At 50.8% G+C, this 13115-nt stretch overlaps 1 protein-coding gene across 2 annotated transcripts in view; it reads right to left on the reverse strand.

Annotated features, from left to right (window-relative positions):
• Nucleotides 1-9603: 9603 nt before the first annotated feature.
• PLEKHD1 (pleckstrin homology and coiled-coil domain containing D1) overlaps nt 9604-13115 on the reverse strand; it is a 31226-nt gene continuing 27714 nt past the window's right edge. The window contains exons 10-13 of one of the 2 annotated variants that reach the window (XM_086709431.1): nt 12900-13032; nt 12388-12532; nt 11910-12059; nt 9604-11685 (exon numbers count right to left, since the gene is read on the reverse strand). In XM_086709431.1, coding sequence (XP_086565557.1) covers nt 11477-11685; nt 11910-12059; nt 12388-12532; nt 12900-13032 — 637 coding nt within the window. In that variant the 3' untranslated portion in view covers nt 9604-11476. Of the gene's footprint in view, nt 11691-11909; nt 12060-12387; nt 12533-12899; nt 13033-13115 lie in introns of both variants that reach the window. The other variant, XM_086709432.1, reaches the window with a different exon arrangement.

The following is a 13115-nucleotide window of genomic DNA, read 5'->3' on the forward strand; positions in this document are numbered from 1 at the left end:
GGCTAGAGATCTCATATCCTCCAACCCCAAACCATCAGAAGACAGACAAAATGCAAACTATTACTGAAGTGTACCTGCTCTGCTGGACCAGGCTGCCCCGTGTAAGGGGGCCCTTAATATAGGCTGAGGGCTCACTTAAGGAGCCGTTTTTCTTTTCTCCTAAATCCCAGAATGACTTAGCATTCCCATAGTAAAGAAAGGTGAGTTCCACAAAAAGCATGCCACAAAAAGGAAAAGTGAGCTAGAATTTCTGTCCAAGATTCATGCAAAGGAGGTTCCTTCTCCATCCTTCATGCTTACCCAAGGAGGAAAATCTCTGGGCATGAAGAGGAGTCCAAGGAGGAACCCCTCCCTGTCATGTAGGCCTAGAGCATTACCTCCTTCCCTGGATACCCAACCAGGCCTACCATCACCCTATTCCTTAGGGAAGGGAGAGGAGAGTAGACAGGGCTAGGCAGAATGGGGTTTCAAGTTTCTCTTGAAACCAGCATTCTCTGACCACTGTTTCTTCATCTTTAAAATGAAAATTGTAGGGTGCCTGGGTGGCTCAGTTGGTTAAGCATCTGACTTTGGCTCAGTCATGATCTCACGGTTGGTGAATTTGAGTCCCGCTTCGGGTGAGCCCCGCTTCTCTCTCTTTCTCTCTCTCTCACCTTCTCTCTCTGCCCCTCGCTCACGTGCACCTTTTCTCTCTCAAAAATAATAAATGAAATGAAATGAAATGAAATGAAATGAAATGAAATGAAATGAAATGAAATGAAATGAAATGAAATGAAAATTGTAAAGGCACCAGCCCTATTTCCTCATGGGGTGACGGGAGGGTAAGCTGAGCCAATGGAGGTAGACATCAATGGCAAGGAGTCTCATTAATAGGGGTTATCTTCGTTGAGGCAGCCAGTCTCCACTTCGGCAAGCCCTTGCTGGACTGGAGATGGACAGTGAGCCGATCCAGGGAGCAGCGGGCTCCCTGGAGGGGCACACTGTGTTTGAAATCAGTCCCTGTCTGCAAGCTGCCTAAATGCTTGCTGGGAACGAAACACCCTCTTGGGACCCCTTGAAGAGCAACACTCCATGATAGACAATCTGGTACAGGTTCCGGTAGGTGGTTGCAGGGAGGTGGTTGTATGTGTGTTTCAGAAGAGTCCCATAGCCTCCTCCTCCTCCTGGCCTCCTCCTCCATCTCGAGCGCGGAAACTCAAACTTGACCCCACCTGTACCTTTGCCAACCACTCCGCTGGGGCTGAAATGACCCAAAAAGCTGGGCTTTGTCTTTCTGTGGCTCTTGGCAAGAGAGGGCTCATTTATAGGCGAATATTCAAAACATTCCAGCCTCAGTGTTTTCCTTAAGAGCCTCCCGGCAGCCCGTTGCCATGACAACCGTTGCTGACCCGCCTTCAGGAAGCCAAAGGAGCCGGGAGCCGAGGAAGGATGTAGTCCTCCTGCCCCTGCTGCTCCTCGACATTGCTCACCCCATGATGCCACAGTCCTGGCAGGTAGCACTTCACACACACACACACACACACACACACACACACACACACACACAAGCAAAGACAAGCAGAGAGAGGACCAACATCCCGGTGGCAGGGTCTCCGGTTCTAAGCCCCAAGACCCGGTCCCTGTGGCTAATAACTCTGATTCAGAGTCTTTCCAGCCTCACGAGAGCCGATACGTTCTGTCATGGCAACAAGAAGTGTCCTGATGGGCCCTCCCTCTTTGCCGCTGAATTCTTCTCAGCTGCCTTCCGTCCTCTTTTCCAGCCCCATCTGAAGAAACGCCTTTCCCTCTCTATCTGGATCTGCAGAGCTCTAAAATGGAGAGGATGTACCTTGCTCCCAAATTCTGTTCATCTAGGAAACGTTAGAGAAGCAAGAGGAGACAGTGGGGGTTCAAGGCATACCAGGAAGTCAGGAATACCTCACAGAACTCCGACAGACATGGTTCACATGGAAGAGAGGTAGCGAGACAGAAAGGAGCCGGCCCACAAAGCTGGCCAGAGAGGGGAGACAAAGTGGGGTGCTGTGCCAAACTGGGCATCTGTGCTCCTCCCGGCACTCACAGCCACCCCCGGGGGCTGCTGCCAACAAAAAATGCATTCAGTTTCCCCTCAGGTGAGAGGCAGGCATGGACCTAGAGTCCCTCCCTTTCCTAAGGATTTCCCCCCAATATTAGGCCTCGGTTCCTTAGCCCTGACTTACAGGCTTTACCCTGAATACCAAATGGAACAAGCTGTGTGTGTGTGTGTGTGTGTGTGTGTGTGTGTGTGTGTGTGCGTGCGCGCACGTGTTTGGAAGGAGAGGGAGAGGCTTTCAAACAAGTGGCTTAGAAATGTCCCATCAGACGCAGTGAGCGTGAGCATGACCACTGTCACTCACTCAGGGAGCATTCACGCAGCGCAGACCCTGTGCCCTGTTCCTCAACACGATGTAGTGTTTGTACAAAGCTTTAGAGTTCACAGAGCTCTTCCTTACTTCTGCTCTCTGGATCCTCCCCACAACCTGTGAGGTCGCAAGGACAAGCATGATGGCTACGTTTACATTTGAGGCGTGTACATTTACAACGGAGAGATCCAATGCCCAGAAATGTTAAGTAATCTGCCCAAGTCACACAGCCTGTAATTTGGTAAAACCCAAACTCCTGCACGGGACATCAACTGCCCCCGCACCATTGCTCCGTTCTGTACCCTGGAGGCTGGAGCTGTGCATTCCTGGTCACTAGCATAGTCTACTGAGCCAACAAGCCCGTCCCCATCCCCCACCCCACCCCCGCCCCAGCAGGCAGAGAGGCAGAATCGGTAGTGCTGAGTGATCGGGCTTTACAGGCACTCCTGAAAAATCTCTTCTTCCCAAAAAGATCTCAAGTCGAAAGTCACGTTTTAGGATAAGCACCACAACTCCTTTAACCTTATTAGCACCCATGGGTCACTTGGTCTATCAAACACTGATTCCCAGCGGGGCTAATATTCTGAGTCATGAAGCATCTTCCTATCGGGTGATGGGCCTGATGTTCAGGTCAGCATCCCCAGAGACATGACGGCAGGACAGGCAGGTTGGTGTTTTTGTTTTCTTTGGGGAGGCTGTGGGCTGCCCCATTTCTACAGGGTTGCTCATCGTGTATAGCAGGACTACTGGTTGCTCCTTAGTGTTCATATTCACCTCTCACCCTGGGTGCTCAGCCAGAGGACATGTCCCTCCCCTGCAGGGGATGAGGCCATGTGACTGAGTTTCCACCAATTAAATGAGAACAGAGGTGCTCTGGGCTACTTCCAGGCACAATGGAAATTCGTATGGATTGCTGGAGACTGTAACCCCAGGGCAACCTTGGAAGCCTCCAGCTGGTAGCGAAAGGTGACTGTCATAGAGATCCCTGAATGACATCTAAAGGACTCTCCACAACGTAGCTGAACAACCAGGCTCTGGACTCTTATTCCCTGTCATCTCCCTGGCACAGGACAGAGCTGGGCACATAGTACATATTATCCAATTTACGACATCATGGAGTATAAGGCATACCATTATTTTATACACCACTAAGAAATCAAAAGGGCTGCCAATCAAACGATGACGCTATGCTTTCACTCAGACTTTTTATCTTACACTTATTGAAACAGTCCTTTTAGATTGGATGAGTCATAGATTTTCATCGTAAATCACTCTTGTGCATAAAAAATGAGAAATAGCAGTGAAAAAATGGGCTGAGGTATTTCTAGAGTTTCTTCTCATTCCAAATCTGACACCTCCTCGTTGACTGAAAATCACAATGACCATCTTTTCTCACATGCTGCTATCCTCTGAGGCTTCAAGAGTCTTGATGATGCAGCATTTCTCAAAAGAATCCATAAAAGAACTAAGTGTCGTGTGGACTGGGCCCTGCGGCCAGCTTTATAAATTCTGTGGATCCAGCTGTATCACAAGTGCCCCCAAACATGTCAGATTCACCACTTCCCTGACAACCATGTGACTCTTACTTACTAAAAGCACACTCTGCGGGGTGCCTGGGTGGCTCAGTCGGTTGAGCATCTGACTTCATTCAGCTCAGGTCGTGATCTCACGGTTCGTGAGTTTGAGCCCCGCATCGGGCTCTGTGCTCACTGCAGCTCAGAGCCCGGAGCCCTCTTCGGATTCTCTGTCTCCCTCTCTCTCTGCCCCTCCCCAGCTCATGGTCTGTCTCTCTCTGTCTCTCAAAAATGAATAAACGCTAACAAAAAAATGTTTTTTAAAAAAAGCATGCTCTGGGGCACCTGGGTGGCTCAGTCAGTTAAGCTGCCAAATGTTGATTTATGGTCTGGTCACGATCTCACGGTTTGTGAGATCTCTCTCTCTCTCAAAATAGATAAAATAAACATTTTTCTTTTAAAAAAGCATGCTCCATGAGTATTTGGGGATTTTTTTTTCCACCAAACTATTGGCATACAGTCTACACATTTTGATGATGGGATGTCTGATGTCTGCAAAGGCAATGACAACCTCACTGAGATTGTCTTGTGGTCAGCAGCAATCACGAGATGCTATCAATTTAAAATATATCCCAGGACGCCTGGGTGGCAAAGTCAGTTAAGTGTCTGACTTTGGCTCAGGCCGTGATCTCATGGTTGGTGGCTTCGAGCCCCGTATCAGGCTCTGTGCTCACAGCTCAGAGCCTGGAGCCTGCTTTGGAGGCTGTGTGTGTCTCTCTCTCTTTTTGCCCCTCCCCAGCTCACACTCTGTCTCTGTCTCTCAAAAATGAATAAACGTCAAAAAAAATTAAAAAATAAAATAAAATATATCCCAATTTCAGGGGCACCTGAGTGGCTCAGTCAGTTGAGCATCTGCCTCTTGATTTTGGCTCAGGTCATGATCCTGGGGTCGTGGGATCAAGCCCCACCTCAGGTTCCATGCTAAGCGTGGAGCCTGCTTAAGATTCTCTCCCTCTCTCCTTGTGTCCCCCTCCCCTACTCGTGATCTCTCTCTCTCAAATTAAAAAAAAAAAGTCCTAAATAATAATGTAACATAAGGTAAATTAGAACACATAATAAGTCCTGAAATAGGACAGATCTAGTATTGGTTAACTCAGTGACGACTCAGTAAGGACCAAGTCTCCCTGCCATCTTTCTAGAGGCACAGCTGCCATCATGGTCACAAATTGGCTGCCTTATTTCTCAATTTCATATCTAGACATCAAACGTCCAGTGGACAGAAAAGGATTACATCTTCTCTATGACTCTAGAGGTGGAAAAGCCTGTATCAGAAGTCCTCCAGCAAATTTCTCATCTCATCAGTCACCCTGGGTCACATGTCCATGCCTAACGCAATCCCCTGCAGAGAAGTGTGATCCCCAGAATTACAGAAGGGTTTTGAGAGCATCTAATTCCACGCCTCATTGTTCAAAGCTTGCCCCTCTATTAGGAAGAATCACTGTTTCTATAGCATCATCCTGGCCTCTAGAATCCCAGCCCAGGGGCTTCCCATTGGCTGCCTCTGCATCCCAGGGATGATGCTTCTGTTCCAGAGGACACTGTACTGGGGAGCGTGGGGGAGGGCAAAGGAGAATGAAGGGCAAGAGACTGCCGGCCTAGAAGCGGTTGGAGGCGGCAAGCAAAGGCCTGGTTACTTTTCAAAGTTCTTAGGATGAGAAGCTCCAACCCTCAGGCCCTGCTATCTTTGACTAGCCAGCCCTTCAGAATGGAAAAATTCTCGGGAAACTGTCCATTACCAAGCAGCTGAGTCAATCCCTTAAGAACCTATAAAAGAAAAGATCTGAGTGCAGACTCTGGGGTCTAGAACAGAGAGGAGCTCAATATATTTGCTGAAGAAAAGAAGGAAGAGGGGCGCCTGGGTGGCTCAGTCAGTTAAACATTCGACTCTTGGTTTTGGTTCAGGTCATGATCTCATGATTCATGGGTTCAAGCCCCACATCGGGTCCTCACTGACAGTGGAGAGCCTGCTTGGGTCTCTTTCTCTCCCTCTATCTTCCCCTGCCCCGCTCACTCTCTCTCTCAAAATAAATAAATAGACTAAAAAAAAAAAGAGAGAAAGAAATGGAAGGAAGGAGGGAGGGGGAAAAGAAGGAAGAAAGAAAGAAACCCACTACAAATAAGTTACATGTGATTATTTACATATTTACCTTTAATATTTTACATCTCCATATATGCTAGAAAGAACACTGGCCATGAACTCAAATGCCTAAACTTCCACTTAGAAGCTGTGTGACCTTGGGCAAAACTCCCTTAACCTCTGTGGGTTGCAAGGAGAGGGATGTTGTGAGGACAAAAAGGAGAAATCGGTGTGAAAGCACGTGATGTATTACAGGTTTAATAAATGACGGCTCAAGCGGAGACTTTTGTTTCCTATCTTAAAGGGGAGAACAACCAGGAGATTCATCACCAGTAATGCCCTCCCCCTTCTCAGGGAGGCTTAGCTCACTTTCCCACTAGATTTTGCAGGCCCAGCTCAGAGCATGCTGCCACCTGCTGGGAAGACGGAGGAAGTGAATTCCAAAGCATCTTTTCCTACCAGGCCATTCTGAGGAACAACCTGGAAACATAAAAAAGGGAAGCACAGGGACTCAACCTCCCCTCAGCTGCGAGTCTCTTATCCTTTACGACAGTCAGGGCCCTCATCGTTGGCCAACAGTTTCTCAGAAAAGTAAGATTTCAATCCATTTTTTTCTTTTTAAAAGTTGAGTGATAGGATATAATGCAGCCTTAAAAAGGAATGACATCTGATATATGTTACACTGTGAATGAATCTGGTGGACAGTTATGCTAAGTGAGATAAGATGGTCACAAAACGATAAATACTGTATGATTCCACTTTTATGAGGCATCTAAAGTAGTCAAATTCATAGAGACAAAGTAGAATGGTGGTCGCAGGGGCTGGGGGGGAGGAGGAAACAGGGAGTTGTTTAAGGCACAGAGTTTCAGCTTTGCAAGATGAAAAGTTCTGCAGATTGGTTGCACAGCTAAGCGAATACACTTAACACTTATGAACTCTACACTTAAAGATGGTCAAAATGGTTGGGGGGTGCGGCGCCTGGATGGCTCAGTTGGTTGAGTGACCGACTCTTGATTTCAGCTCAGGTCATGATCTCCTGGTTCGTGAGTTCAAGCCCCGCATCAGGCTCCTTGCCGTCAGTACAGAGCCTGCTGACAGTGCAGAGCCTGCCTGGGATTCTCTCTCTCTCCCTCTCTCTCTGCCCCTTCAGCATGCTCTCTTTCTCTGTCTCTCTCTCAAAATAAATAAACTTTTTTTTTTTAATGGTGAAAATAGTAACTTTTATGTTATGTATATTTTACCACAATGAAAAAAATAACAGTAAGTAACAGAGATAATAAGCGCACAGGTAAGTGCTTGACTTCACGCAACGGAACCACAACAAATATTTGTTGAATGAAGATGGAAAGAAGTGATGCTGACAGATGGTCTCAGACACCAGGATAAGCATGAGAATAGACATCTTTCCTTTCCCAGGGTGGCCTTCCCAGTGACTAATTAGTCACAATTGCCTTTTCTTTGGGATGATAAATTAGCTGTCTTTCCTGTTCTCATCTCAACACTAAAAGCTTCTGACAATGGCACCGCATCAAGTGCAACATGAGCCAGAACATCCTTCCTTCCTGCGAACTGTGTTTTTGTGATCAGTGCTGGTGGCGGCAGCAGCCATATTTCTGTTGATTCTGAGGCTGCAAGTTCCCAGTTCGTAGAGCTTGAGAACTGCAAGGGCTCTGAGCAGCCTCGTGAGATTTCTCTTCTACCTAATAAAAATATATACATATTAAAAAAGTTTTAAATAGTGACTTATTCAAAGCTACAGAGCTGAGACCTGACCTTTCACCATTGGAGACCCCCACCCCCACCCCCTGCATCAAGCAGCCTGCGGGACAAGTCCCTAGAGGAAAGTTTCTCCTGTGGTCAGTGACATTCCAAGGCCCATCAGCCACAGTTCTTGCCAGGATAACAGGACAGGTTGAGTCTGTTCATAGCAGGACCCTCAGCCTAGAGGCAAGGATTAGATCCTCCTTTCGGGGAAGTAAGACAGAGCGCAGAGAATGAGCCCCCAAATGCGCTATCAGCTGGCCCTGTGTGGCTCTGCATTCTCCTGGAACCTGAGGTGGAGCCTCCTGCCTTTTAATTTTTTTTTAATGTTTATTTAACATAAAATAAGTTTTGATGTTTATTTAACATTAAGACAGAGTGCGAGCAGGGGAGGGGCAGAGAGAGAGGGAGACCCAGAATCCGAAGCAGGCTCTGAGCTGTCAGCACAGAGCCCAACGCCCTCCTCACATACCCTGCGATCATGACCCTAGCCGAAGTCAGATACTTTACTGATTGAGCCACCCAGGCGCCTCGAGCCTCTTGCCTTTGAGCAACCTGTCTCAACTCACCTTCTCCGCCTGATCACAGAGTCTCACCCAGAAGCAAAGCCAGAACACCCCCTGCTCCTTGCTCTCCAGGGGTGAGGGAAGTAAAATAAGTCAGTAGCTTCCCCAAGAATCAAAGCCATAAGGTTTCTGAATTTGGGGAGCCCTTTGCAGCAGGGGTCTGAGCAGCCCCATCCTGGCTCACCACAGAAGCAGAAGATCCCCCAGGGCTGCTGGCCTTTATCTGAGGGCTCCAGAGCAGCCCCTTTGTCTGGTGGGTTTAATGACTATCTTCCAGTTAGACCAAATCTGACATAGGCTGGCTCTCTGAGACTTGAGCAAGTCAGTTCCACCATCATCATTTACTGTGTGCTCCAAATTTTACTCAGATGGTACCTGGATCACCCACAAGCTGCCCAGGTCATGGTGAGGTGGGTGGAATAGGATGGGGGGGGGGGGGGGGAGGCAACAGTTACATCTCTCCAGAGACAAATATAGGCAGTAGATCCTTCTCAGGAACTGGGAGCTGGGAGCTGGGAGCTGGGTAGTGGGTCAGGACCTGAGTATTTCACAGATCTCTTACCCCGCCCATTAACATACTGTTGGGGAACAGCATTACAACCAGGATGACCACAGAACTAGCACACAAACTGGGACATCAGGGACAACAGAAAGGGGAGTCATTAATAATTATGCTGGGAAACAATACAAACCAGGACACTCCTGGGCATGATGACAGATCAACCATCCCCAGTGAGGAAATATACCAAATAGGAGGAGAATCTTGTCATTACCATTTCTTGCTCTCTCTTACATGATTACAAAACAAAAACATAAACCTCTCCTCTTCAGAGGAGGCATGCTGTCAATTTCCAGTGGGGATACTGATACCAGCAAGTCATAAAACTAGGTGTGCTTTGTCTCCCTGAGGTCATTCCCATCCATGTGGTCTACTCCCTTTGGTCAGTGCTCAAAACAGAACCAAATCCAGCTGATAGTCCTTGTTACATGGGAACAGCCAGGACCTCGGGGTGGGAAGACAGATTTTTCAGTTAATTATTAAGAAGCCACTTCCAGGAGGTGCAGCAGTGGGGAGTATTTCCTTCTATGTAGGGGAAACGTGCTTGCTTATTAAGACTACACTCAGGGAATTGCACAATTCCACGTTTGGCCTGCAGGGGGCAACATCTCTCTAGCAATGACCAGACTACAAGCCCTACTGCAGGAAACACATTTAATTGGCCAAGGAGTAAGAGTTTTATTAAAAAAAAAAAAAAAAAATCAGATCAATACATTTCCAATAAGTAATTCCCACTGTGATATATTTTCATATAGAGATGTTTCTCTTTTTCTATTTACAGTGTTAGGTACAAATAAATACTTATGGACTGATCAGTTTGTTGACAATAACCCAGACTTGCCTGAGGCATGGAAAGTACAGGGTGAAATGGTAGGAAAGAAACTAGGGATTGGTAAATGTGCATGGAACAGCACTTGCCTTCCTGGTTAATAGCCTGCCTGGGAGCGAAAATGCATTTGAAAATTTCCAAAAGGTCTTTCTCCAAGAGCAAACCATTATTAAACTAATTCCTTTACAAACAAAAAATAAAATGGTAATCTGGACTTTATACATCTTCCTCATTTCAAAGTTCACCCTATATACATGTCAGATAAATGAGTTCCAAGTTTATGCAGGTTCCTACGTGTTTAAAGTTTTTTTTTTTTTTTTTAATTTTTAAACTCATCTTTTTCAGATGCATTGTTTCTAAGTGCCTCTGTCCCTGTCTCCACCCAGATTCCACAGACTGGCTGAAGCCATCACAGTCCACCCAGGACTTGAGTTGGGTCTCCCTTAGCTTCACCAGGCAGCCTTGAGCACAGAGCAGGGCACCCCGGGCCGGCCTGGGCTAGGTGGCCAGTAGACACGCATGTATTTTGAGGGGGAGGCCAGCACCTCTGCCGGGGTTTGCTCTGCAGCCATCTGTGCACCGCTCCAGACTGGGCACCTCGCTCTGTTTGCCAAGCAGCAGAGAATCAATGCCTTTAATACCACGAGCATCTATGAGCACCCTGATCCCAGGCAGACCTCCTTTTCTGGAGGGACGAATGGATTTAGGCAGCTTTGGAGGATGTGGCTAGGAGGAGAAGAGCAGAGCAGACTGTGGGTGAGGGACACACCCCACAGACAACCTACAGTGTGTTTCAGCTTCACCCTAGATGACACAGGGCCAACCAATGGCTACTGGCATTATTGCAGGGCCAGGCCCCCATCTTCCAGGGTCACATTGCTTCACTGGATGAAGCCTCTGCAGGGAGAGGAGGCAGCAAGGTGGCTAAAGCAGGGGCGGCTCAGAGGGAGACACGTGTGATCCCACGGACCAAGGGCCACGACAGCCCGAGGCATCTGTCTTCCTATCCAACCAGGAGTGGACAATGCAGGAGCCAGGGCCACCCTGTCCCACGCCCTGAGCTTACTCCTTGTCCTCCGAGGGAGCCCTCAAAATGGCTGCTGGCTGCAGATCCCAGCCAGGGCCCAGGGCCCTAGGCACACATGCAGGAGGGATATGGGAGTGAGTGGGTAGCCCGTCAGCCAGGGCCCAACCTCAGGAGAGGAGACACCATGGCAAATGCGGTATGCCACAAACCCAAAGGTCACTGTGTTAGGTCCCTCTCTTCCCTGCCCCGCGATGTGGTAAAAGTAAGGGGCCTTGGCTGAGGGATGTCTATGGGTCTCAGAAGCAAAGAAAGGGTTAGGAAACTCAGGGGGAAGCAGGTATCAAGGTGGGGAGGGGGGTCCTTTATACACAAAGACAGGGAGGCAGCATCACAGGGAGTTGGAGTGGGCACAAGTGACAGCTATGGGCCCTGCCCACCCCAGTCCACAACCAAAATGTCTCCACGTGCAGCCAGGCCAGGCCCCGCCTCGCCTCACCAGATAAGCACCAGGTGACAAGCAGGCAGCACCCAACTTGGGCCTGATTGGGCCTGATGTAAACCCAAGAGTAGGTTTCCGGGTGGGGGTGAGGGCGGTGCCATCCCTGTCCTATGAAGGTGAGGCCGGCCCCCAGGTGGGGGCGCAGAGGGGAGCAGAGAGGTGCCAGGTAGAGTCCGACCTCCCCCTGCCACCTCCTCCCACCCCTACCCACTGAGAAAAGACCTGGGAGGCAGGGGGGGAGCGCCCATCACTTTCCACCCCGGGGAACCACTGAGGGCGCTCCTGGCTGGTTTGCCATGATGTGATAGATGGATTCTCGGAAGCGCTGGTCCCGGCTGAGCCTCTTGGCCACCTCCTTTAGTTCCTCCATGTTGTTGGCATCCAGCTGGGAGGTCATGAAAGACTGGGACGGCTTCACTGGGGAGACGGTGGCCGTGAGGCTGGGCCCAGGCCCCAACCCCAGCCCGCCTCCCTCGCGCCCCAGGCCCCCGTCCGGCGGGCTGCTGCAGCCAGTTCCAGGCCGCACTGCCGGCCTCTGAGCTGGACCAGCCCTTCCCAGTGCCCACCTTCCTGCCTTGTCACCCTCGGCCTCTGACCACCCCCACCCCGGGAGGGCACGCGGACGGCCACACTCACTGTCATTCCAGGACGTGCTGGACCGGCGCCGGTGGAAGCGGCAGCTCTTGATGCGGCGAGTGGCCGCCTTGTGGATGTAGACGGAGTTCTTCATGATGACCGGCATCTTGGCCTCCAGCTCCGCGTTCCGGATGCACTCCTCGAAGAACCCTGTGCGCGCAGTCGGGCTGCGTCCTTCCCGCCCGCCGCGCGGCCCCGCCCCGCCCCCGCCCCCGCCCCCGCCCCCGTGGGAAATACGCCCACCCGGCACAGCCCCAGCCAAAGGGGCGGGACCTCGAGCCACGCCCCCACCGGAGGCTACAGCCCAGAGGGAGCCGCGCCGGGGACGTGCCGGCGGCGGGGGTCTGGGCAAGTAACTCCAACCCTATCTATGGGTCACCTAATGCACACCAGACCCCGTTCCGGGCTCCCCGGGGCCTGCACTCCCGCAGGGGACGAGCCCTAGGGCTGGGGGCTGGCACCCGGGGCCGGGGCTTACTTTTCAGATGGCTCACGTCAGCCCGCATCCTCTCCTCCTTCTCCTTGTTCCGCACCTTGGAGTTAAGCCCTTGTTCCAGACTCCGCAAGGCCCCCTCTGCCTCCCGCAGACGCCTCTCCAGGTCCATGCGGACCTTCACCTCAGCCTGAGGGGGGAGAGAAGAGAGAGAGAAGTGGGGTTCTGGGGGGCAGCTGCCGTCTCCCTGGAAGCCTTCCCTGATCACCCCTGGCTCAAGCGGGCTTTCTGGCCTGTGGACTCGGATGGAAGTTAAGCACATCCTGCCCCGTGTCTTGCGCCCTTGACCAGGTGGCCTGGACTCAGTCCCTGCACCTGGCAGGTGTGTACCAATGATGCCCCCCACCCAAGCAGCAGGATCACGGCTTCCCCAAATGGTGGCTCCATCGCCTGCCCCTGGCGGGTCAGGCTGGCAGAGATCATCCATGTAGCTGCCCGGTAAGGGATGTGAGGGAAGGTCCACCCGCACAGGCTGCTCCCAGCAGGCCCAGGCCAACCTTGAGCTCCCGCTCTGCCTGCTGCTTCTCTGCCGTCAGCTCCTGCAGCGAGTTCTGCAGCGCCTGGGACTGGCTCGAATAGAACTCGCGCTCCTCCTCCAGGGCCCGAGAGCGCTCTTCGTTCTCCTTCATCCTGCCCGGGGCAGAGGTGGTGCTCAGTGCTCACTCGCCAACGGGCCTTTCCAGTGGGAGAGCAGCCCCTCCTAGAGACTCGGT

The sequence above is a fragment of the Puma concolor genome, chromosome B3 (assembly GCF_028749965.1).
Source record: "Puma concolor isolate L17-30 chromosome B3, mPumCon1.1.hap2, whole genome shotgun sequence".
NCBI classification, from domain to species: Eukaryota; Metazoa; Chordata; class Mammalia; order Carnivora; family Felidae; genus Puma; species Puma concolor.